Source organism: Rhea pennata, chromosome 2, assembly GCF_028389875.1.
Source record: "Rhea pennata isolate bPtePen1 chromosome 2, bPtePen1.pri, whole genome shotgun sequence".
NCBI lineage: Eukaryota > Metazoa > Chordata > Aves > Rheiformes > Rheidae > Rhea > Rhea pennata.
This window is the reverse complement of record NC_084664.1, coordinates 7,526,907-7,551,848: the sequence shown is the minus strand read 5'-3', so window position 1 is coordinate 7,551,848 and position 24,942 is coordinate 7,526,907. Positions and strand designations below refer to the sequence as shown.

At 43.3% G+C, this 24,942-nt stretch overlaps 1 protein-coding gene and 1 long non-coding RNA gene across 2 annotated transcripts; one reads left to right on the top strand and one right to left on the bottom strand.

Annotated features, from left to right (window-relative positions):
* Window positions 1–1,665: 1,665 nt before the first annotated feature.
* WDR86 (WD repeat domain 86) lies at window positions 1,666–24,228 on the top strand. The gene is made up of 6 exons (XM_062568788.1): window positions 1,666–1,828; window positions 4,676–4,817; window positions 6,256–6,688; window positions 16,107–16,242; window positions 20,532–20,635; window positions 22,655–24,228. Exons 1-6 carry the CDS (start codon window positions 1,666–1,668, stop codon window positions 22,871–22,873), a joined length of 1,197 nt encoding a protein of 398 aa, XP_062424772.1. The 3' UTR covers window positions 22,874–24,228.
* Window positions 14,633–15,925, bottom strand: LOC134136760 (uncharacterized). Its single transcript, XR_009957537.1, has 3 exons — window positions 15,841–15,925; window positions 14,947–15,106; window positions 14,633–14,830 (listed from the first exon to the last, which is right to left on the bottom strand). It is a non-coding gene; the product is annotated as an uncharacterized LOC134136760 (long non-coding RNA).
* Window positions 24,229–24,942: the final 714 nt, after the last annotated feature.

The window sequence follows — 24,942 nt, the reverse complement described above, 5'->3', positions numbered from 1 at the left end:
GTGGATAATCTGATTTTGCAGAGGGAAGTAATCCAGCGCTCGCGCCTCACTCAAGAAGTTATCGGTCATTTCTTGAAAAGGCAACGTTGATCGCGGCAGGCCGTCTTCAGAGAAGAGCTGGCTGGTGACAACGTGCGGTGGGGCTCCACCTGACCCTCGCGAACACCAGCGTGGCAGCCCGGCGGCTCCATCTCCAGCGAGACTTTCCACGGCGGCGGGGACGTAACGGCCGGCAGAACCGGGGCCGCGCCGTCTTCGGGCCCGGCGTGCCGTGTTGGTCCCGCTTCGCCTCTGCCGGGCCGCGCCGCACGCAGATCCCACCACGCGCCCGTTCAACGCACGCGTTTCTTCTCGGCCCACGCGCTGCTGCGCGGCCCATCAGCGCCAGGGCCGGGAGCAGAGCTGCCCGGACAATTCAAGGCCCCTGCGTTGACACAAAAAAGTGATTTTTCTGATCAAACGTTGCGGAGAAGCCATGAGAAAAGGGGGTTTCTACCTATCCTGCCGCTGCAGCCTTGTTTCACGCAGCAGAACTACGGCTGCGCTTCTCACGGGGGCACCGGCGCCGCCCGGCTCGGGGACCTGCTTCCGCCGCCGCCTCGCTGCGAGACCCCCCCGGCCCCCAGCCTCGTCCGAGGGCGGCGGGACGCTGCGGGCGGCGCCCCGCGGGAGCCTCCCCGCTTCCTCGCCGGGCGGGCAGGGCGAGGTGGGCCGGGAGACGCCTCGCTGCCCCGCTGGGCGCGCGGGGGAGGCAGGGCGGCACCTCGCGGGCACCTCGCGGGCGGACAAAGCGGCGGCGGCGGCGGGAGCCCCGCGGAGGCGGCCGCTTCCCGCCCCCTGCGTCAGCGGCACCGGCGCGGCCCTAAGATGGAGGAGGGAGGAGCCGCGGGGCGCTAACGGCGGGAGAAGCCGGCGCCGGGGGCGGGGAGCCGCCCCGAGGTGGCCGGAGCGGGGCCCGCCGGCGGCGGCGGCTGTGGGGGGATCCGGCTGCGTCCCCCCGCGGCAGCGAGGAGGAGGCGGCTCCCCCTGGCCGCCGCCGCCTCCCCCGGGAGGGCGAGTGCGGGCTCGGCGCGGCGGAGCGGCGCGGCGCGGCGCGGCGCGGGGCCGGCAGTAAGTGCCGCGGGGGGGCGCCGGCGTGTGGGGAGAGGGTCGCTGAGGGGAGCCCGCGGCCGCCATGCGGGGGGCTGCCGGGGGCAGGGCGTCCCTGCCGCTGCCTCCCCGCCTGCCCCGGCGTGGCCTTGAGCTTGCTTAAAATACAACTACGCGAACAACAAAAACATAAGATAAAAATCGCGCCGGGGCGGCCGGGCGGAGGGCCCGCGGTGCCAGGTGTCAGCAGCGGCTCTGCCGGGGCCGCGGGAGCGCGGCGCAGCCCAGCGTGCGTGCTCTCGGGGACCGCGTTTCGCCGCAGGGCTCCGCTTCCTGCCGAGGAGGAGGCATCCGACGGCGCGGGGCATCCCCGGCGGCGAGAGCGTACGTGCCCGCCGGGGACGGAGCGCCTGAGCGCGGAGCCCGCCCCGCTCCTCTCCGCTGGCGCCCCGCGGCTCTGCCGGCAGCTGAGGCAATGGCCGGAGTCGGTCGGCGGGCGACGCTGGGCGGCCCCGAGCCCCTCTGCCTCCGCCGCTGATCCGGCCCGCGAGGCTGCGGCGCGGCCGGGCCGGCGGCATGGGGAACGGCGGCTCGGCCGTGAAGGTCTGCGCCGATCACCAGGGAGGCATCAACTGGCTGAGCCTGAGCCCGGACGGGCAGCGCCTGCTCACGGGCAGCGAGGACGGCACGGCGCGCCTCTGGAGCACCGCCGACAGCCAGTGCCGCGGCCACCTCCAAGGTACTGCTGCTTTCTACCTGCCTTTTCCTCCCTGCTCTGCAGGGCGGCACGGGTCGGCCGGCGCGATTTGGCCGCCTTCGGCCCCTGCAGCCTGTTGAGCAGCCCGGCTCGAGCTAGGTTTTCCCGTTCGTTTTGCTCAGAATTGGTTATGATGCTGAGCAGAAGCTGTTTCAACCCCCCAAAAAAGTTGCCAGCACTAGTGAAGACGTGAATCCTTTTTTTTTTTTCACAAAATGCAGAACACAGCTATTGCCTAACTGCTGTCTCTTTCCGGAAGCCCTCTGATTCGCACCCTCATGAAATCTTGGCTTTTAGTTTCTGTCTCTCTCTCTCTTTTCTTTTATTTTTCTTTTTTGTCCTTTTAACCATCTCCTTTTCCAGATGGTCTTTATTTAGAAGTTTTTATTCAGAAGTCTGGGAACAAACCTTACTAAATAAGATTTATTTTTCCATAGAGCATAGTATCTTCATGTGTCAAATACAGATTGCTGGACTCTTCTGCTGTAAATTGGTTTTGCATTTTATTTTAAACAAAATTTACAATATGTGTACTAACATCTGAATAATTACAAAAAAAGGCGAAACTCTGTAGAGAACACAGCCAGGAGCCAGAACATGGATCAAAGATGATGCTTGTGTTCTCCCACACTCGTGTTCTTTTTCTCTTAATGCAGCAAAAAGACCACCCTCTTGGACATTTCTGATCCTTTTTGTCTTCTAGAAGTAAATGTTGTGATTTGTTTGTTTTTATTCTTGGCTTTTTTTTTTTTTTGGACTATATTGTTTTGTCCCCACATCCTACTGTTCTTATGTCTCCTGGAAAACTCACTGCATTTGCTTTCGGATTAGAAATCCTTTTAAACCACCCATTAACTCTTTACTAGAAAGAGAAGTATATTGGACAATATTCAGAATCTGGCCTACGTACTGCTAGTGCTTACGGTAAACCTTGAAGTATGTTGGTCAGATGCTTTGTGAACTGTCCATTGAATCAGATTGTTGTATATATTTTATATTTATGCATGCACACAATACTTACATAAATTAATATTCTAAAAGCTGTGAGTATGACAAAGCTATACCTGTAACACAAAGAGGACTTCAAGCTTCCACTTGAGCATAACCAACAAACTTCTGTGGTGGCTCTTTTTGATCTGACCAGCACTGGGTCTTATCTACCACAGCAGGGTTTGGTGACCTTTGTGGGGCTCGAAGGTTATTGATGTTTAAAATCTGACTGAGAGACTGCATTGGAGTAATCAAGATGTCTTGATCTTCTCAAAGCAAGGTTAGATGATGCCGTGAGAAAACTGTTGGTGGTTGGAACCTGCCTCATGTAAGCTGCTTTGTGGAAAATTTTCACAAGAAATGAGGATGGGTGTAGTTCACTTACAACCCTGGTGATCTGTTTAATTTCGGACATCTGGTGAATTTCCTTAAGAGAAAACAAGACTCCGTGTGTGTTTGTAATGTGAATTCTCGTTTACTGATCACTGAAAGCCTTCAACTCATTTTTCATTTGTTGTTAATGAACCCTCAGATCATAACAGCTTTTGAGTGGCCTGGTCTGGAAATGAACTGGCAGCCAAAAGAGTGACTTATCTCACTGTTAACTCTGCAAGCCATCTTTTGTTTTCTTAAGAGACTTTCATTATGATAGCTTTCATTAAGATGTCTTCCTTTCTGGAGCTTGTGGTATATTTGTGTTATTGCAGGTAAGCCACGTGCCATTTGACAGGGAGGACTTCCAGGTGTCATTAATGCAAAGAAGTTCTGTTTTAATTTTTGAAAACTCTGAAAGGATTTTAGTTCAGGACTGAACTGAGCAGAAATGATTCAAGGTGTAAGCAGAACCCATAGGAAGGGAGAGGGCACGGTCAGGCCTCCAGTAGATAAAAGAACTGTGTCATTTACATGCTGGGGACCCCAACTGCAGCAGTAGTATTAAAATCTGTTTTCAATACTGTCAGTGAACCTAACTTTTACTGCTTTCCTTCTGATTTTTTACCTTGGTTTGTACTATCTCTTTATTGTACAACACAATTCTATTTTTCTACTGTCTCTCTCTTGTTTCTATTTTAACTATAGAGCCCCAACACTTTCTGAATGCTGTGTAAATAATAATGCTCTTATTCTATCTTGCTGTGTTATTTCCATAAAGGTATACTGATATATTGAAAATTGTATTTTTTTTCTCATGTTATTAGTCATAATAGGGAACGTAGATAAACTTTTTCTACAAGTTATGTTTTTTGTTTGTGTGTTTCATTCAACTTGGACAATAAAACTAAACTTGCTGGTAAATTTGCTAATGTCTCTTCATGATCACCTTTTTCATAGTCTCTTGCTTTAGTTTCATGCTGTTCTTTGTGTCCTGACAATCAATAGGTTGAGTTGAAATGCAGTCTTTTTTTTCTTGCCTTCAGAAGAAGGAAGCAAAACCATTTCTTTGTTTAAAAAAAAAACCCCATTTTTTACTGGTTTTAAACTTGGTAATCTGAGTTTTATTATACTAATACTAATTGAGCTCTGTATGTTTTTATAGAACTGTTTAGTTGCCCGGCTGGTGAAACTTTACAGCTTCCTTCTTTCACTTATTCTTTTACCAGTGAAGAAGAATTTTCCACTGTTAAGTAAAAATGTTTTGTTTTCTACAAGTCCTTAAATGTGAAATACGTGGTTGTACATTTAAAACTAGAGCTTCAGAATCTATGTGGCTTTGGGATTTTAGATCAAGATGAATTCAGTTTGTTATATTTTTCTCCTAGTTAAACTGAAAAGCTTGCTTAGTCTGTTCTGCTTGCACACATTGTGATCGAGCTTCATTTTTCCTTTTGTTATTTCTAGGACATGAAAGTTACATCACCTTTTGCCACTTAGAAAATGAGGCTGCCTTCACGTGTAGCGCAGATCATACCATTCGGAAGTGGGATGTGGTGACAGGCCAGTGCCTGGCCATTTACCGAGGGCACACGTCGATTGTTAACAGGTTGGTTCCATGGAGTTCTTCTGTTAAGATCATTGTGTTGTGTTCCTGTAACTTGTTTTCGCATATATTGTCATTTTACGACAATTCTCCATTACTATGCCAAGAAAATGAGTTGTGTAAACCTTTGAATGCATGCTACACGTGTTTTGTGCTGTAATCATTAGTTTTCCTAGCAACAGTGCTGACATATCCATAGACAGTGGATAGGAGAGAAAGGAAAGGCGCACAGCAGGGGAATTGAATGCAGCACTAGGAATGGAATTCCAGAAGAAATTATTCAATTGATAACAGATGATTCTGATAAAAAGATTTCAAAACATCATGTCAAGCCTTTGTGTCAGTAAAAGGGATAAAGGCAGGGTTCTTTTTAGAAGTTCTATTCCTACTTGAGCAAACTGAGTTTAATATTAAACTGATTGTGCATGATTGATTGATTGGCCTGTCAATTTAAAGTGCCTCTAAATAGTTGGAATGGATTTAGTTAATCAAAAATAGAGCAGTCAAAGATCGATTTTTTTTTTTTTCTTTTTCATTTTTTTCCCTCCCGTTCTTACTAAGCTAAAAATGTGTCTGATATGTAGTTAGATTCTTTAAATAGTTAGGAAGGCTGCCTCTGTCTGTATTTTGGCCCTGGCCTGACAAATTGCTTGAATTAGCAAGTGGGAAGTGTGTTCCCTATTTGGGTGACTTTGTTCGCAGTTCAGAAAGTTTCAGAGGTTCCTTTGGTTGACAAAGAAGACAGGTTGTCATATTCCCTATTTCCATTTTGGAAGTATGAACTGTAGAGATTGTTCTGATGTTACATGTTTGGCCAGCTACACCTCATTATTGTGGAGGCCTAGTAAGCTGGATTCTTGCACTATAATCTTTGTTTTGCTCTTCAGATATGTAGTGAGTAGGGTGCTCTTTTTTGAGATCCTGGGCTAAGTGACGTTAACTATGTTAATGTTTCTGTAATCTGTCTATTTGCTGGATTAGCTTTGTAGACTCTCAGTTACAGGGTTTTTTTTAGTAAATAATTATTTATAAACTGACCTATGAAATCAGCTTAGAATTAAAAAAAAAAAAGTTCTATTTTTTAAAAACATTATTTAGCACTATATAACCTGTGGAAAGTAAGTATTAGTGCAGGCTGGAAAAGATTTTTGAGAAATCTGAATGCCCAAAGCTACAATACTACAATTGCACATTGGAGTACCTCAATAAGGGGCCTCATTTTTCAGAAGGAGAGATAAGGGACAATTTTGTCTAAGAAATAAAGTGTTTTCATATATAATTTGTTTTAAACAGGAAAGATGAATCAAGGTTGTATATGTGGTGGTCATGCTGCCATTCGGTGTTCAATTCAACACTTCAATGTTCTTGGCATTGGAATTGTGACAAAATATAGTTATTAAAGAATGATAGTATAAATACACGCAAACTTTATTTTTTACAGGATCCTAGTTGCCAAAGACTATCTCTTTAGTGGCTCCTATGACAGGACAGCCCGCTGTTGGAGCGTGGACAAGGAGAAACAAATCCAGGAATTCCGGGGCCATCGGAACTGTGTCCTGACTCTAGCTCACTATTCCTCCAAGGATGTTCTTGAAGAGGAGGAGGAGGAAGAGGAAGAGGAGGAGAAAGTGAGCAGAGACCTCCTGGTGACAGGTAGCACAGACTGCACTGTTAAGGTCTGGTGGGTGTCTAGTGGGCGCTGTTACCAGACTCTACTGGGACACACTGGAGCTGTCTTATGCCTTATACTTGACGCACCAAACAGGGAGCTGTTTTCTGGCAGCACGGATTACACCATTCGAACATGGAATATTGTCACTGGTGAGCAGTTGAAAGTGTTTAAAGAGCATCAAGGATCAGTAATTTGTCTAGAGGTAAGAATGGAGTGTTCTTCAAGAGCCGTTCGAGGGGGTAACTATATTCTAACTGCTGTGAGTCTCGATTGTCCTTTCATCCTTAGAAGAAACTCTGAGGCAGCATACAAATGGTAAGCTTAAACATTCATATAGTAACAAAACAATCTCACTTTATGACCTTGAGACAACTCCTCTTTCCCTGAAATGCTTCCTAGTATCCTCTCTGCATCTAGGAGCTGTTTCAGTCTAATTCCTAACTCAGTAAAATCCTCTTAAGTCTTGAAATTCATGTGTACCGTACCTGGGAGCACTGTTCTTGAGTAGGATTGCATACGCAGGATCATCAGTCTTTGAAGAAAAATAACATGAGCTGCTGTTGAGGCAAGGAAATGGATGTAGGATCAGATAAAGAGGGGAGAGGGAAAATCAGAGTAAACTGGATAACTCTCGCCTAAAATTTTTCCTTTTTCTGAAGGTATTAGGGAAGCATAAAACTGAAAGAAATCTTGCTTTAAAAAATACACATGGACGTGGTTTGAGAAAAGAAAGAGAGAAACTAAGGGACAGTCAGGACAAGAGAATGGGCAAGGGAAATGAATAAGTAGAGAATAGGTGAGAGAAACCAGGAAAATAGTAATGGAGAGAGGGGAAAAATAATGTGACCTGAAGAACTGTATCATTTTTTTCTCTGTATTTTTTTCTGGTGAACATTACCAGGCTTGTTTATGTTGCAGAAGAGGGAAGAAGGTTAGGCAGATGAAGAAGGAAAAGGGGAACTATGGCACAAGTACTTGTCCTATAAATTCCATTATACACCAGAAAATGGTAGTGAACTATTTAAAGAGCTATAGGATGATCTGTAACTTCATGTCAGGTCAGCAAACCTAAATGTTTTTAAATACATGTGCCATATTAATTTCCATCAGACAGTAGTTTTGTAACTGCTCTCCTTGTTTGGTTTTGTGGAACATAATTGCTTCTCCTTTACACAGAATAGAGTATGCATTTTAAACATCTGTTTAATAAATGTCTCTGATTCTGAAGAAAATAGTCACAGCTGATAATTAGCAGATTGAAAGCCCAATAACACTGAAGGAATTGCATTTTTCTTCAGTTTTAGAGGGGAGGAAAAAAACAAATGTTGCTGTAGAGTAATGTTTGTCTTGCTTGGGTAAATTCTCTGTGTTAAAGCTTGTTTTCATGATGTTGTGGTAATGTATTTTGAGGATGCTCAAGTAAATCTGTTGCTGTTCTTAGTGTCACGCTATGTTTTACTGTTTAATTGTAACCCTTCTCCAAGGCACTGATCGGCAGCAGCAGAGCTGGCTTTAATTTAATCGGGTTCTTACTAAAATTGTTACACAAAACTGGCTTGACCCTTTCCGAGAAGCCTGGGAAATTCAATTACGCTCTTTGAGCGCTCAGGGATGAGCGATGCCTCTCCACTCGTGAGCACAGAGTTAAACAACGGTTTTAAACAAACAGACCTTCTTGTAGGGGAGAAGAAAAGCGAAACCAACATATCTCTTTGGAAAACCTGAACAATTCAAAGTGTACAAGGTTGCTGCTGCCAAGACTGTGCTGGCAACAGGCCTGGCCAAATCCTCTTCTTGTAGCTGCGAGTAACTGGTAGCCGGTCACTTCTCTCATCACCAGTTGACATCAGAGGCTAGAAGAGTCCAGCTGGGGTACATACTGCCCCCAAAGACAGCATTTTGGTTTTGGGGCTCTAAAACCTGTCCCAGCTTAAATAGGCAGTGTATTGCTGTTGAGTAACTTTAGCCTGGGGATCTTTCCTAATTCCTCCCTCTTCCTTACTGGGTGCAACACTAGCTGTTCTGTCCACTTGGCTGCCTCTCAGCACAGCCCACATGGTCTTTTGATTCTTTTCGAAAGGGGTCAATCACCAGGATCTATACAAAGATGTTACAACAGAATGGAAACTTCCTGAATAGAGTGTTTTTTATTATTTTTCACATGTTTTCCTCTCCAAAAGGTCTTGGAACCTTTGTTGCCCAGGGCTGCTTTGTGACAACATTGCAGTCTATGGCAGTGAGTTAGGATAGTATTTTTCAACTGTGGGTCAGGAAAGACTTGGAGGTAGTGGTGAATTGTTCACATTAGCCAGCAAACAACTTTAATTGTTGGCAGTAGTTCAGTTTCTTCACAGCAGAGGAGAGAGCCACTAATTACACCAAATTTTCACTCCCTTATCCTGGAAGAGCTGAACTGGTACCAGCAATTAAAGGTAGCTAGCTGTTCTGCAGCTGGTATAAAGTGTGGGGAAACTAAAGGGAAAAAATGAAAACTTATTTCTGTTTTATTTATTCAAATAAGGGACCCCAAGGGAGGTTGCCCTTTCAAAAAATTTGAGAAATGTGCAGTGTGAGCTCTTGTCCTGGACACAGAACAAGAAAAGTTTGGATATTGAGGCCATATTTTCTCTAACTTTAAAATGTACTGTTATTTACAGGAATGCCCCAGGATGTTACAAACTGCTACCAAATAGGTCTGGACTGTTCCAGTCAGCTCTCCTTGCTTTCCAGTGAATACCAATAGTGGCCCTGTAGCAGTGAATGGAAATTTCCAGGGCTTCCTAGGAGAGTCACTATAAGTGAATATCTGTAAAGCACACCCTGTTTTGCGCCTTGCTTCCTCCATTGCTGGTGTATAAAAAGCAAAGAGGTGATGCCACGTGCAGATTTTGAATGCTCTCAAATTGCTCTACCGTCCTTTGGGTCCCTGTTGTAGGTGATTACCAGCTGAAGTGGCTGCAGGTGGTTGGCTGTCAAAGTAGTCCTGCTGCAGATACCAGCTGATTCTGATGAAATTCTTCTGTTCCTTCCTCCTCACTATCTAAGCTGGACTGGCAAAAGTTTTGCCAGTAGACTGTATCCGCAGCAAGAGTTTTGTGTGTACTAGATGTTTTGGCTGCCTACTTCACTCGTATCCTCCAGCAAGGTAACAAGCAGTGGGGCAGCTGGAAGTGTTCGCTCTGTATTTCTCCTGTAATGTAATGTTAGCTTGGCAGACAAGGGATGGCACCTGTTTTGACTGTTCACACTGCATATAAGAGCTGATGATGAGATTTTTGTAGGAAGCAATGGGAAAAAGCAAGGGTGGGCTGAGAGGAGTCTCACGGCTCATTCTAGTTCTCTCACTTAAAAACTTCAGGCCTGGCTAAAGACCAATATTTTTAATTAATAATCAAACATGCATTTTCCTTAACACAACTGTCTACAATAGGCTGAATAACCCTGACTTAAATGTGTATTGGTGTATGTTGTTATAAATGTCTCCAGAGTGGTTTTGCAGACTATTCACAAGGATTGCTTTGTCCTTTGCTGGTTGCTCAGCCTCTGTGAGTACTTATCAAAATTGTGCTGCCGCAAGTTGGCAGAAAGAAATGATCCAGCTTGGAATTTAGCTTGGATACCACAGCAAGCATTCTTACTAGGATGAAAATTGCAACAGGGGTTGTAAATGGACGTGAGTGGGCAAGGACTTGCTTTAGTTCTGCAAAAGATCCTTTGTTGGGACCATTCCCTTTAGTTGCCTTTTAAAGCTGACTAAAAGAAAAGAATGCTTTGAACAAAGCCATTGCCTGAACTCTGTTTATACACTTAACTATAGTGATCACAGGGACACAATGTTTTCTCCTGTCACACCAGTTAGCAATTAAATTAAGTGCACGTAGTTTTTGTATTGTGCTTGTATATGCTTGCATAATTCATCCAAGGATGAAGATGTGAATTAGAGGAATGTGAATGTGTAGAGCACCTGTTTGTAGAAAAGAAATATGTTTCCAGGACCGTTACTTTGACCATTAATACAGCAGAGAAGCTGAAAAAATATTTTGTAATGATCTGACCAGAAACTTCATTCTAGATGAAATCTCAGGAAAAAAAAAAGAACTCTCTCTTGCCCACGAGGAGTTCTTTAGCTTGTTAAAATGAATGTGGTTTGAATGGGATCCCGAAAAGCTAACTCAGCTGAAGACTTGCTTGAGATTGGTCCAGTTGGTGATTTTTAACTTAGAAGTGGTTGTGAACTGAAGGCCCAGCAGACAGGTTGTGGGAATACTGACCCTGATGGGAAGAATAAAGCAGCAGTGCGAAATGTGGCTGATGATGTGAACTCGAGTGCCTCGGAACCAGCCTGAATGCACTGACCTTCAGAAAGAGGATGTATCCAAATGTGATCGGAGAGATGATTGCATCTCCTTGGATGAGAGGTAGATTGTGCCTTAGAGCAAAGGTTAATCTAGACAGCAAAGTCCGCTCCTATAAACCGTAGATTGAAATATCTGCTAAACAGCTCTATTCCAAAATTTTTCTGGCATTCATACAGGTAAAAATGAAGCTGCTGCATATATTCAGTTCAACCAAGTTTGTGGAGCAATAGGGACATTTCCGGCTTGAGAAAGCAACCTTAAATTAGATTGTTTCTATTCATTTATTTGAGCAGTGGAGTATCTAGGGGCTACAGCCAAGGTCAGAGTTGCGTAAAATACGAGAGTTTTTGTGTTTAAATGAGTACCTACTTCAGCATTAGCAATCTATATGTTGCCCCTGCTGTAACTTTGCTAGTGTTAAGCCAGTCTGAACTTTCTGATGGAATAGTACATCTCCAGTGCTTTGGCCTGGGGATTAAGACAAATTTGTTCTATTCATGTCTCTCAGAGTTTTGTCTGGTTCAAAGCAAAGTCCCTCAGAGTAATGAGAAAAATGAACAGGCCAGAGTTACAGATATTGATACAGTGATTGTCTGGCTGAGGCTTTAAAACTGAGCATCTGATTGCCATCAGCTTTTTATTCTTTTGAAGCTATGTAGGTTTGAAGTGTCCAGTCGGCTCATTAGGATCTGAGCTGCAGATCTTGTTCTGTGTTCTTGCTGTGCTACGGGTGTCCTTGCCTTGCCATGTTTTTCCCTGTCAGGAGCTTTGTTGGGAAGTTAGCCAAAGTGAACAAAGCTTCCTTAAAGTCAGCCAAGGAAAATACAGCTCTGAAAGGATCACTGCTTCTCTAGGCACTGGCAGATTAGAATATGTAATTGTATCTACTGATCATTTTTGAACCAAGAGTTGTCAAATTTCCGTATACTTGGAAAACATTGAGTGAAATTTTACGTCTTTCCTTTTAAATCATATGAAAATTAAATTCTCTAATGAGGATAGGACTGAGGCCTAGGGAATTGGGTATGGATTTTGGAGCTTTTGAGCTGGAAAAATAAGGCCCAGGAATTACGGTCCTACAGTTTGTAAATCGACGAGTATTTGCTGGGCTAACTCCACTGGGTGCCTGTAAACAAAAATGGATGCCAGTCTCAGCATCTGAAAGGCTTAGCTCTTACCCAAGCTGCAGAATGATCTGGCATTTTGGTAGAGAAGTCACTATGCTTTGTCCGGCTCCCAAGAAGGGACTGATCTTCTGGGCTTCCCACATGTCAGCAAGGATATTTAGCCCAAAGAACAGCAACTATGGACGTTTTCTTTCAGGAACGTGACTTGAAGGAAGGGAACGGGCTTGTTTGTCCAGTAGTCTAGCAGAACTGGTAATCTGGGTTAAATGGCGTCTTCAAACTAAGGAGTTTTCAGTCCATTTGGAGAGTGCCACGACTGTAGAACAGGAGAAGCCAACTCATTGTGAGGAGTCTAGCAAGAGTCTTAGAAGGAGCGTAAGCAGGAGGCAACCTGTCAGTGTTTTGGACACCTGGCTGGAAGTGAGCGGGGGGAACTGTGTTAAAGCCTCCCTCTTGAGCTGCTCAGATAGTTTTCAACATAGTAATTACTTAAGAAAAAATGATTACAGGAGCCAAGGGCCTGCTGGGTGATCCTAGAACATCCACTGCTTCCACAGTGAAGGTGGCTTGAGCCCAGCCAGCGTGAGGGTATTTGCACTGTTCCAGTCTTGCAGAGGTAGAGTTAGCCTTGGTGTATCTGTGCCGAGAGATACTCATGCCTTCCTGCAAGCTCACAGAGAAGGCTCTGGAATAAAAATACTGCTCTGACGTGGATCAGATTGAACTGATGCTTCAGTCTTGCTCTTTTCAGAGAAGACCCCTTCTGATTTTCATTTCACTCTTGGCCAGTTTCAGGGATACTGTGTTCTGTGCACCAATGCTTGTAACAACTGCTTGGAGGCTTATAAAGCTTCCTGTGCATTGGAGAGGGAGAATCAGCCTCCCAAATAAGGGCTTTTTCTGGAATTTTGACAGTCAAGAGTTAGCATGCCATGAGCTTCAAGTTCTTTTTTGGATATGGACTTCACTTGCCTTGCATCTTGCTTTTCCCATCTATATGGTATGGAAGATAATCTATCTTATAGTTACACAGAGAGTGAGATCTGCTTGGGCTGGGGGCACTGTGTGCGATTTGTCTGATTTAAATACAGATGTCTGTCGTATTGTAGCTTAGAGTGAAGTTGTAAACTAGACCTAATTTTGGTCAAGTGAAGTGGGAGTTACCTCACCTAAATTGATACAGACAGCTACAAGTGAGGTGGCTATTCTTGTCAGTGGGACAAAATAGCTTTGTTTTTAAGGGTCAGACTATTTTAGACATTTCCTTCAGGGTGAGATGAATCATTCTCTAGACTACTGTGGCTATAAGGGGCTATCTCAACTGCAGACAGCTGCATCAATTTAAATGAGATGATGCCTGCATCATATCACTACAGTTAGAGCTGATTTACAGCTTCAGCCTGAGGTGATAGCGCTTGATGGCTTTCCCCACTGATAGCTATTTTGTGCTCAGTGTTTTAAAAATACCTTGGAAATGAGAGGCTGTGTGACTGTCAGAGCCTGTACTGGGTTTTGCTGCTGGCTCTGCTGCAGACTTTGTCTGTGACATCCTCGTTTAACCTCTTGGTACTGCTGTTTCTGAGCATGGTTGAGGAGGAAGATGCTTTCCAGTGCTGTACATATGAGTACGAATGACTACATCCTTTGCTACTGTGCTCACCTGCTTACGGGGAAGGAAAGAATATAGACGTGTACCACAGGGCAGTCTGGGTGGCACAGAGGCTCTGAATTTTATGAGGACAGTGGGTGTGCAGTCCATCTCTCCAGATGACTGGCTGGGCCTTGGAAGCTTTTACAGCTCTTAAGATCTTGATGCCATAAATTAACTGAGTAAGCTCACATCATTTAACACATTTTTGTATCTCGCAAAGAAGCAAATCCAGGCAAGTTTCTGCTGTTCTTTCGCTCCAGCATTTATACACCCACTTAAATGTAGAAATCAAGCAGCGTAAGCTAATGCACCATGAACACAGAGTGGCATTTACCTGCAGGAGGTTAAAACTTAGTGTTTTCCCCTGTTCAGTGGGTGGGTTGATGCTGCTGGCAAGCTGTTTGGAACAGAAATGCAATGAATTGGCCAAGAACAACCCAGCAGGACCCCAACTCAAAACAGCCTCTCGCATTTAGCAGGTGTGGTGTGACAAAGTTCTTCATGCCTGTTCAGGTTGAGTCCTGCAATTCAGGGGCAGGTTACCTTCCCCGGGTTAGGCTGGTCATTCCTTCTCTTTCCTCATTGAGAGGTAATATTAATGCCATTGCTAGCGCAGCTCAAATGTAATGAGATGTGACACTTCAAACTACTGCTGGCTTTTAACAGCGGTATGTGTGTTACAACCTCCTGATGTTTAGCTATGAAAACTGTCCTGTGGGCCAAGTTCTGCTGGTAGGAAGCTATGCATGTACTGCTCTAACCGGGCTGGTGGGAACTGTGTCCAGTGATAGTCTTGGCCTGACTGCGCACCTTCCTTACACAGTTCAGTGTAGTCCCATCACAGTAATGCTTTATGTCTATAAATACAAATTGTTGGATGTTCTTACAACATTGTGTGAATGCTTTTTGTGCAAAGCTCATTAGTGATGCCTTTTGGCAATGGGGTGATTCCCTTTGGGAATGGAGGTGGGGAGGGGAGAGAACGAAAAACATCCACCTCACAGAGCATGCAGAATGGGGACCACGGGTTTATAATAATCTGGGTGGGGGGGAAGAGCTGGACCGTGGGAAGTGACATAAAGCAAGACCCATGTCAGGTTGATTTGTCACTTGTTCAGCAGCCAGTGCCTTGCAGGGTTCCTGGAGACATCTGAGGAGCGTAAGGGGTTAGTGGTCTGCTGGTCAGTTCAGCCTTCTGGTTTGTACGTCTGCAGGAGAAACAAGATGTCCTTACTCCTTATGTAAATTCTGGTTCTCCCTCCTGTCTCTGCACCCGTTTTCTGTCTGTTTGATGTAGAGATTGTCACAAGTCCGTAAGACTTACGTCAAACTGTAGCACCTGGATTGCTGGGAGAGCACGTGATTGACCGACTGACTTTGTTATACTGCCTTCAAATGGGAAGTGTCCAGCCAGTCTTTGACTTGGAGGTGTATACAGGCAGAGCTGTGTGCAGTGATGGCTGCTAAAAGCTTTAGTTCGTTTTCTGTAAAGAAAAAGCTTTAGTTTGTTTTCTGTAAAGAAAAATCCTAAAGATTTTTCTTCACGTTGTGGAGAGTTTCTCTGCTAAGCTGCTGAGCTTTGGATTTCAGAAGTCTCATGTAGTTGCTGTGCACGGGTTAGTTTTATAATCTTGCGCAGGCCCCTCGCTTTCCGTCTGTCTCCATCCCCCATCTGCATGGCGCAGATAGGAGTTCTTCCCTTTGCCACTCTCTGTCTTGCCTATATGGAAAGAAAAAAAGACAAACCCCACCTCCACCCTTGTGAGCTTACACAAGGTGCAGAATGACTAGTACCACTGGCCCCCATTCGTCCTTGGGATTTGTAGGCAGGATTGCTCTACTACAGCCAGCAGAAGGTAATGTGATTGAAAGACGTTGAGAATCCCGTGGGGGAATAGGTGATTAATCCTTAGATGCTATAGAAAGACTTGTGGAAATACAGATACAAAACAGTTTCAAGAAAGAAATAGTTCTAAATATTGATCTTGTGCAGACTAATCCTGTAAACTGTGATTTATGTTGAGTGGGATTTTGTTTTTGATTTACTCTCTTTGTCACTCAAAATTATTTTGGAATTTTTGTTTTAATTGAAACATACGATCTGATTAGTGTTCTTGCCACCTGTGCTTTCTGCAAAGCACACTAGATTTTTGAGGTTCTATTAATGTAACTAATTATGGAAATAGAGAAAGCATTATTAAGCTTGGTGAAATCTTACCTGCTTGCACCAGCAGATGGGCTATTTTTTTCATCTTCTGAAACATGGAAGCTGTTTTTTAAGGCCAAAAATTCACATGGGAGACGTGATCGTGAAGAATGCAAGATTGGTTTTGCTCACTATCCCTCTGTTTCGAGGTGTAATTCTTACTCTGTATAATTGGCTGTTCAGTCAGAAACGATGACTTCGGATGAGTCACTTCAGTGCAGTTCTCTCATGAACGTGCCTAGGAGACTATTGCTCATGTTTTTTTCTCTTCCCTTCAGCTAGTGAATCGGCATTTATATTCAGGAAGCGCGGACAGGACAGTGAAGTGCTGGTTAGTAGACACTGGGGAGCGAATCCAAACGTACAAGGCTCACAAACACAGCGTTAGCACTTTGAAATACCACGCTGGGATCTGTAAGTTGCCTTTCCTATGTTCAGCAATCCCCTGTCTCGTTTTGGATGTTTGCCTTTGCTCAAAGATTGTTAATAGAGAATATTATAATTTTAAAGGCTTGAGAAATCGGGTTTAAATCCTGAACTGCCTGTGAGTTGTTGGTGCAGCCGTGGCTTAGCCTCACTAGTCTGGTATCTGTCAATCTGCTTCTGCTGCATACCCAGGGACAGCGAGTGCTGCTGCTGAACGTGCAGCCCTGTGCCTGCCTTTGCTGTTTGGTAGGTACCATGTTATGGATTGTTCTAAACCAGGATCACATCTCAAATGCTCACTGCTCTTTCCTAGGGGTTAGGATTCCTGTTCAAACTCTGCTCACTTCCTAGACTCATTTCTGGAAATTCTTTTCCTTTTATCTGCCCTCTTTCCTCTCCCCATTCTTCAGGCCACCTTTCCAGTGTAGCCAGGTATTGCTTGCATTCTTACTAGTGCTCGGGATTGAGCTTCACTGCTTTCAATACCCCTATTAATAGCGATACCTTTATGCAAATGCCTGTTGTTGATACAATGGTATATTCTGACCATGAAACTTTCTTCGTTAAATCCCTCGCTTGCCTGACTTTCCTTCAGCATGTCATCTGTGTGCTTCTGGGTTTGGCTTGCAAGGCTGCAGCTCTGTTTTTATCAGCCTGAACCTCTCTCTGCTTCATCCTTGTCTTACACTGCCACTGACGTTAGACCTGACGTGCCTTCGTTCGCTTCCCAAACAACTCTTTCTCTCCTTTACTGCATATGGGTTACAGGGGTTGTAATGCCTTTCCTCAACTAATCTAGAAAGTTGCAGTGCTTTCCTGATTTCTGTACTTTGGCTATGACACACATAACACCGAATGAATAGTTTCCATTTGGGCCCTGATGTCTCTCTTGGCAGATAAGCAGTATAATGCTGATAAATGACTGACAAATGGAAGATAATATGCATTGGAAGAAAGTGGTTTCTGCACCTGCAGATTGCAGTTTAATGAAATTTTTTTTGTCTTTTTTAAACGTAAAAGACAAGCATTGAATCCATCAAGCCTACCCAAAGGCAAGATAAGTGTGCTAAGCTGACACTGGCCTGATACAGTAACAAATCTTTACGCCACAAAGGCTATAATGGAAAGACTATTGCCTTAATTAGTGAGACCTCCAGAGCTGCAAGTTCCAGTGTTGATCCTGCTCTTTATCCAGTCAGTATATACTTACCAGACTGTCAGAAACCATCATACAGAAAACTTAGACTCAAAGAAAACTTTCATTCCAAGATGCCGTCCCCATCAACTCTGTGGTTTTCTCTCTCTCCCTCCCCTCACCCTGCCAAACACTTGCATTATTTTTCCATAATATTCTCTTTTGTATAATGCAGGCAATATTGTTGCAATTAGTCAGACCTGTGAAGAACATTTTGATAGTGTGATAGAAGTGTTTGCAATGTTATTTAAATCAAATGCAAAAATGCTGAAGTGTCAAACAGGGAGAGTTGAGTTGATCCACTTAGAATAAATGTCATGGAAAAATGTTTGGGACTTGTCTGAATACAATTTAGAGGCATTTCAATTTTTGAAAGAGGACATTTCCCCTTAAAAACGGATTTGCATACTATGGTTGTGTTATAGTTATACCTTGACATTCTAATTGAAACAAGATTATGAGGTACTGTATAAATACGTGATCTGAGGTGTTTTCACTTCTTCAAAAGTGTTGGAGTTAACGTAGCTTAAAATTCCTGCTGCTCACCTGGAACAGATCAGCACTATGTATATATTCTCTGTCTTTTAAAAATGAAGAAAATACTTCAGCGTAAATCACGTTTTTTATATTTGTCACATTCCCATCAGCCCTGGAACGTGGAGAGAACCTCTGCTGAAAAGTAGTAACTTTGTGTTAGAAGATCTTAGCTTTGCTATCTAATAAATAGTTCGGGCAACCAGTCTTTGGGAGTTTATAATCTAAATAAAAGTATGTAATCTAATAATGAAAGGAAAAATATGTATGTTTCTTAAATGGCTCTATATAGGACAAAGAGTCTAGGCAGATTTGAGAACTGAACCATTAGAATGTGGTTTTTTTAGTGGCTTTCCCCAATCTATCTGTGTAATTAATAGCATGGGGAATATTAAAGCTGGTTTTCAATCTAATTTACTTAATGATATTATGCTCGTTATTTGTCTCCTACAATATGTGCTTCATCAATTAAAGTTTAATTCAACTTATGTTTTTTCATATTGCAAAAGCTCCAAAGGAACACTTAAAATCCTCCCTCCCAAGAGTCTGAAATTCAAGTAAAAAATAAAAATGTTGATTTTGTTTGCTTGTTTGTTTGTTTTGCAGGTGTAAATGTAAGCATATATTTAAACATTACATCCAGGTTAGAGCAACAGCTTCCCTTTGAAACTTAGAAGTGCAAATTCCTAAATCTAGAGTGACAGTTAAAAAGATATAAAAGATAGCTGTCAAAAGCAAAGTCCTGATAGTGGTAGCTAAAATAAACTGACAGCTGCAAAACGTGAGCAGCTTTTAATTGGTTCCTACTCTCTGTGAGTATGTAATAGGTATTAAGTGATTTCTGTTCAAGGGAAAAAAAAACACCCAATAATTTGTTCTATGCTGTGCATTGTTGTTACTGATTTACAGTCTGGGACAAAGTGCTTTTTCAGGATTTTGTTGATAATAATTGCAGTTATACTGACCCTAATACTGGCCTCTCTAAATGAAGTTGATTTTTCCTCATCTAGATGTTTCTTGACGATATCCTTTAGGTGCATCCAGGAAGCACCCAGCCTGCTGCTGTTTAAGTTGACGTTGGAAGGTTGATTGCAGTAGGCAGCATGTTAGTTGGTCTCATGTTAAGTCCTGAATTCACTACAGTGCTCATTTCTTCACCTTTCCTTAGGAAACCAACCTGATCTCCCCCGAAAGATAAGGAATCTGTATTATTCAAGCACTTCAGTTTTGCAAATCTTTATGTGTTAGTGGCTTTTGCGAAGGCATAAAATGCAGGGATCAGTAAATATATTGCTTTTTGCAGTTTTGAAATTTTTATCTCTTGGTAAAGTTGGGGAGTTTAGGGTAAGCGAGGAGAAAGTGTTATGAAGGCAGTTTGTAAACCCTTAAAGCAGACCAATGTGTTTCTTTGGGGGTCTATTGCTAAATATATGACCTAAATATTCAACACTGCCTTACAGTTTCTAGATGCAGCAGTTCTGGGGGCCTAATTGGAAGAGCCTGAAGTGTTGAGAAATTCTTCTCAGGCCCTAGTAAGATACTCTAAAGAAACCTGATAAACAGTCAAAATCTGCAGTCATGCTTGATTTAATAAAACAAAGCAACTCCCTCCACCACTCTTACAGCACTTGTACTTTATAGTACATAGAATACACAAGTTATGACTCAAACCCTCAAATAGTTCTGCAAACATGTGTATGATTCCAAAATTGAGATTATAACTTGGACGTTGAATCCCTTAAAGGCACTGCTGCTTGCAACGATCCTAAGCTACAGGATTTTGCTGACAAAATCTACTCTTCTAAAATTATTTATGAAGCCTAGCTAGCTGCCTAAGCATGCTGCTCACCTTTAAGGGCAGAAGATTTAACTGTAGTGTTTCATCAGAGATGGCCCTATATATTGATAGTAAGTGGTTGAAAATAGGTGAAAAATATGGTATGTTTTAATAATGCTAAGGCCAAATGTCCTTTTAGTAATATAAGGGAGGTAGGAGTTTGTTACTGTGGTTTGAAGCTTTGCTGTACAGATGCCTGAGTACTTAACTTCTGTTGCTTGATGCAGTATCTTCTTCACTTCTGCTGCTGTAGTAATAACTGGGATCCTGGAAATATGGTAGAACAAGTGGAAAACTTAATTGAAATCCTTGGCACCTGACTTGAGATTAAATTACCTATTTAAGTTAGAATTATTGAAGCATGTTTAGACAGAGAAATATATACGGAAGAAAAGAGCATAAGCAGATATTTGAAGTGTGTGTGGATTGAAATGCTGATCTATGTAGGAACTTCAGACTTAAGGAAATTCAGTGTTTTGAAAAATAAGAATAAAAAAACAAGCCTAATGATTGTTTTCAATCACTAATTGATGGGGTCGGGGAAATTAAAATGATCTGATCTTGGTATAATTGAGAAGAGAAACAAGTCTAGAAATGATATGTCTTGTTCCTTAGTGAGCTAGTTTTTGGTATGTTTTTGAACTCGTGTGAACTGGCCTTATGTGGCCGCTGACATCTGGCTACATGCTGTGTTGTGGGGTTGCTTTGCAGTGTTCACAGGAAGTGGTGATGCCTGTGCAAGAGCTTTCAATTCCAAGAGTGGTGTCCTGCAGAAGATCTTCCGAGGACACAAGTTCATCATCAACTGCATCCAGGTAAGGAAGGGGGCTCTTTGCTGACCCAGATGTTGGGCTTTTTCACTTGTGATTGTTCCCTCATTTGTTTTGTGGGAACTGGTATGGCCAGCTATTCTCCACATTCTTCAGGTCCGACATTTTTCTAGGATAAGGCAAAATGTAATGGTCTTGAATCTTCCTTTCTCTGATTTTACAGAATCTCTGATTTTACTTCATACTAGTAAGGGGAAGTGAAACTACAGAATGGGTCTCAAGAGACAGTCAGATGCCTCAGATTACAGGTTTTTCAGATCAGTTAGGCAAGCATCCATAAGGGATGAGACAAATATAACTGATCCTGTGTAGGAGCAGGGAAGGGACTCTGACCTCATGAGCCCCTTTCTGTCACGAGACCATGTGATGAGAAGTACTTGCAATGCTCTGTGCTGCATAACTGGAAATGTTACCAACAGAAGTAAAGATTTTCTTATTCAAACAATATAATATATAGATTTATTCCCCTAACTCCCCTGGGTATGGCATTCCTTAACAGTCTAGCACCTGGTGACCATCCTGTCCGGTCTTAGTCAAGAGCTAGTGGTGATTTCCATGTGTTACCCCATATATATGTATGTATATAAAATATAGCATCAGCATATTTTTTTTTGTATAGATATAAGTATAAATCCTACAAGAAGCTGTGTACTAATGTGTGACTCATCCCACCAGACAAATGGAAGAGACTCTGCCATTAAGTTAACAATTTTCTAAATGTTAATTAAAAGTCCTTAAAAAGTTGTTTGTGTGTTGTCTAAAGCAGAGATGTCTCTGCTTGCCTATGCTCATGGCATCTTAAATGTTAAAAGAAGGGAAATTAGTAATCCCTGGGGTGGTGTTAAGACTGGTATCATGGTTTAAGTTATAAATCAGGGGGAGGTGTGAGGGGGTGGAGTTTTAATCTGAATTGAATCCCATGGGCGCTTTGCACATTTAAGGATCCACATCTCCACATATCACAATCTTCAGTAAAAGCTGTGTGCAGGATGAGGATTTTGATTAAGAACATGAGACTTAAGCGCTCCTGACAGGTTGACAGCCAAAAGAAAAAAAGGAAGAGGATAAAATTCCTTTTGGAGTCAATCTCAAGAACCAGCAGATGTAAACATGCCTGTCTTTTACTTCTGTATTTTTTTTTTTCTGAACTGGCAAGTGGCTAGTTGGTCTTAAATTGCAAACCTTTGGGTACTGAGTAATTGGGTTTCCTAGTGTTTTGTTGCCTCAGTGTCTGCAATGAATACTGTGCTTATATTTGCACCACTGTCACTGCCACTGCATTGTGTGTAGACTCTGCTCTAACAGTCAGCTGTGATCGCCTGCTCGTGGTTATGGGCGATACGTCTTCAGTTACGTGGTGCTTGTGGTGCCCTTGTAAACGAGACTGCCAGGTGAGATGCTGGCTATCATGGCCTGCCTTGAGAAGACTGAGAGCCCACAGCAGTCAGGAACAACAGGGAAAGATGATAGAGATCTATGGAGGGTACTGGAAGTGTTACCAACAGAAGTAAATGTTTTATTAAAGAAACAAAGTACAGGGGAGAATCAAGTGTTTGGGAGAACAAAAAATTTAGGAAGAGAAATTGTACTTGTTGCTTACTGCAAAGGAGGAGGGAAGGTGAGAAGAAAAGCATCCTGAAACCCTCCACGGCCCATTGATGTTTCCTTAGCCTTGATCTTCAAATCAGCTGTCTAAAAACATCACTGAAATTCCCAGGTAGAGCCTATTCTGACACTAAGAGTTTAGTTCCCCATTGCGTTGCTAGTGGGTTTAAGTTACAAATAACCTATGCTGTTTATTTTTTAGGGCTCTGAAGTGCCTGAGAAATGAATCCTGACTTGGTTGTGTGTCATTCCACTTCAGCTTTTGCGATAATTTATACAGACTCTTGCAGTGAGCCTTGAGTGTTAAGATCAGGCTCTGTTTGCTCTGCCATTTGACAGTTTGACTGTGGTGATTCTGAGCTGTGGAGTTTGGTATTAAGTGTGATCTTGTTGTTCCAGATTCACAATGAGTTGTTGTATACAGCTTCCCATGATGGCACACTAAGGATTTGGGACATCCGGGGAATATGCAAGAGAAGTAAGCGACGTTTGAAGAAGGAGAGGTCTGCCCAGGGCCGGAGCTCTCAAAAGGGAAGTCTGTCTCGTCTTTTCAACAACAAAGTTGGCTGCATAGTACAGCAAGAAAATGGGGAACAAGAGACTGTTGAACTAATGTGACAGCAGGATAGACTTTCCATCAGTGACCGAAGCTGAACCTTTTCTGTGCTACTGTACAAATAAGCCAGAACTTGGAAAGAGATGGGAAATGGGATTGCTTGTACCGCTCTTCAGGAGCCAGGATTCTCCATGACCGTGAGGTGGACTTCAGCCAGACTCTCACTCTGATGGCTCTTGGCAGATAGTTGAGCTGTACTGGGGTTAGAAGGGACTGCAGTGTAGTTCAGGTGATGTCTGGGGGCGTGTGTGTGCGTGTGTGTGTGTGTGTAAAAATATTAGGAACTTATTTAAGACTATTTTTTTTCCAATTTCCTCTGGCACAGATGTGTTTCATGCTTCTGCCTGACTAGTACCTGATGGGAGATGTTTCCTCCTCTTCCTGTTGCCTGCTCACATGCTCTCTGTTCAGCTGAATGTAGAACTGAAAGCTGCCTTGCAGTGTGACTCTGAATTCCATGTTCCCAGCTCACCTTTGAGTTAGTTTTTTGCTGATCAGACCAACTCATGCAGGATGGTGTGGCTCAGCAGGAGTAAGTTCAAAGGAGATTGAACAACTCTTTGGGACACTGGGAGTAATGGGACAGAAACTAATTGTTTTTAAACAAAACATAAGCTAGAAAACACTTTAAACCTCTGGCCTTTTGTATCAAGGTTGACAGTTTGCCAACATACAACAAACTCTCCTCACCCCAACAAACTAGCCAGTTTTTCCTCTTACCTTACTCAGTAAAGAAAGCATCAGCAGCTTCACTTGCATCTTCCATGCTGCCAGGGCTGTGTGCTCCCTGTCATCTTTTTGTCCCAGGCACAGGTCCCCAAAGAGGGGAGTGCTGAAGGACGGAGGTTCCTCTGAAGGCTTCTGCCCTGGATGGCAGGAGGCGGAAGCTGACCGCAAGGCTCTGTGTCAGATGGAGGAAGAGCAGTTGTGCCAGTTAAAGTCCCAGGACATGGATGTATGTGTGACCCAACCTTTCCTGTCTGTCATGCCTGGCTCGGTTTCTCCGGTGAAGGAGACAAGGTACTGAAATGGGAATGAATGTCCAGTTGTAGTTGGGTGACCCAAGACAATTTGGGTAAGATGACAGTTTTAGGATCACAGGAAAGTTCAAGTAGCAAGGGACCTCAGGAAGTCCCGTGTCCATCCTCTGCTCAAAGCAGGGTCAACTAGAAGGTCGGATTGGATAAGCAGTCAACTTCAAGGGTACTTCTCCCAGTCTTTTTCTATGTTCATCCCTTGCTGATAACCACTGAGCCATATGTAAACAAGGGTTCTTACATTTTTCTATTTGCAGATACATCTCTTTGTAGCATTGGTGTAGAATATCTAGTCACTTTTTTTTTTTTTTTTTTTTAATATGGCTTTATTTATTCTGTACTACAGCAGATAAAAATGCTGTAATACTCTTTTTAGAATGGAGTAATAAAAACTGTAACTGTTAACCTGTAGATACCACATTTTTATTTTTTTCTCATACAGAGGGAATGTGGTTGGCTGCAGATGCACAGCAGTTAGAACGGATGGAATATGGAAAAAAAATAAACACACACTTCTGGAAACATTTCTTGCTTTTGTTCAATGATGGGGCTTGGACTCAGTTGTGCTATGGAGCAGTCCTGCCTCCTGCCCGTGATCAGCCTGCCAGAACTTGGTTTCTTTAGTCAGGGATGAGTAGCCACAAACTAGTGTAGTCTTAAAGGGAAAAGCATGTATGATTGAGCCATGCACACTGATTCAGAGCTCACCTCTGCTGCTCATGGTGGCTGGTATTTGTGCGCACTTCATAACCTTCACATCCAGCAAAGCAAGGGTCCTACCATCTTACAGATGCAGTAATTTCCAAAAAAGTACGAACAGGCCCATGGAAGGGCAGCTGGAGTTAATAGCTGTCCTGTTGCTACTGTTTATACTTAATCTCTTCATTGTATTTGCTTTCTTCTGCTATCAGTTAAGTACAACTAACTAACTGAACTGAAGAAACATGTTCTGCACTCAAACGTCCCAGCCCCAGGCCCTGTGATCTTGGTCATTATTACAATTGAGCCAAAACATCTCTTGGAGCCGAAGGGTT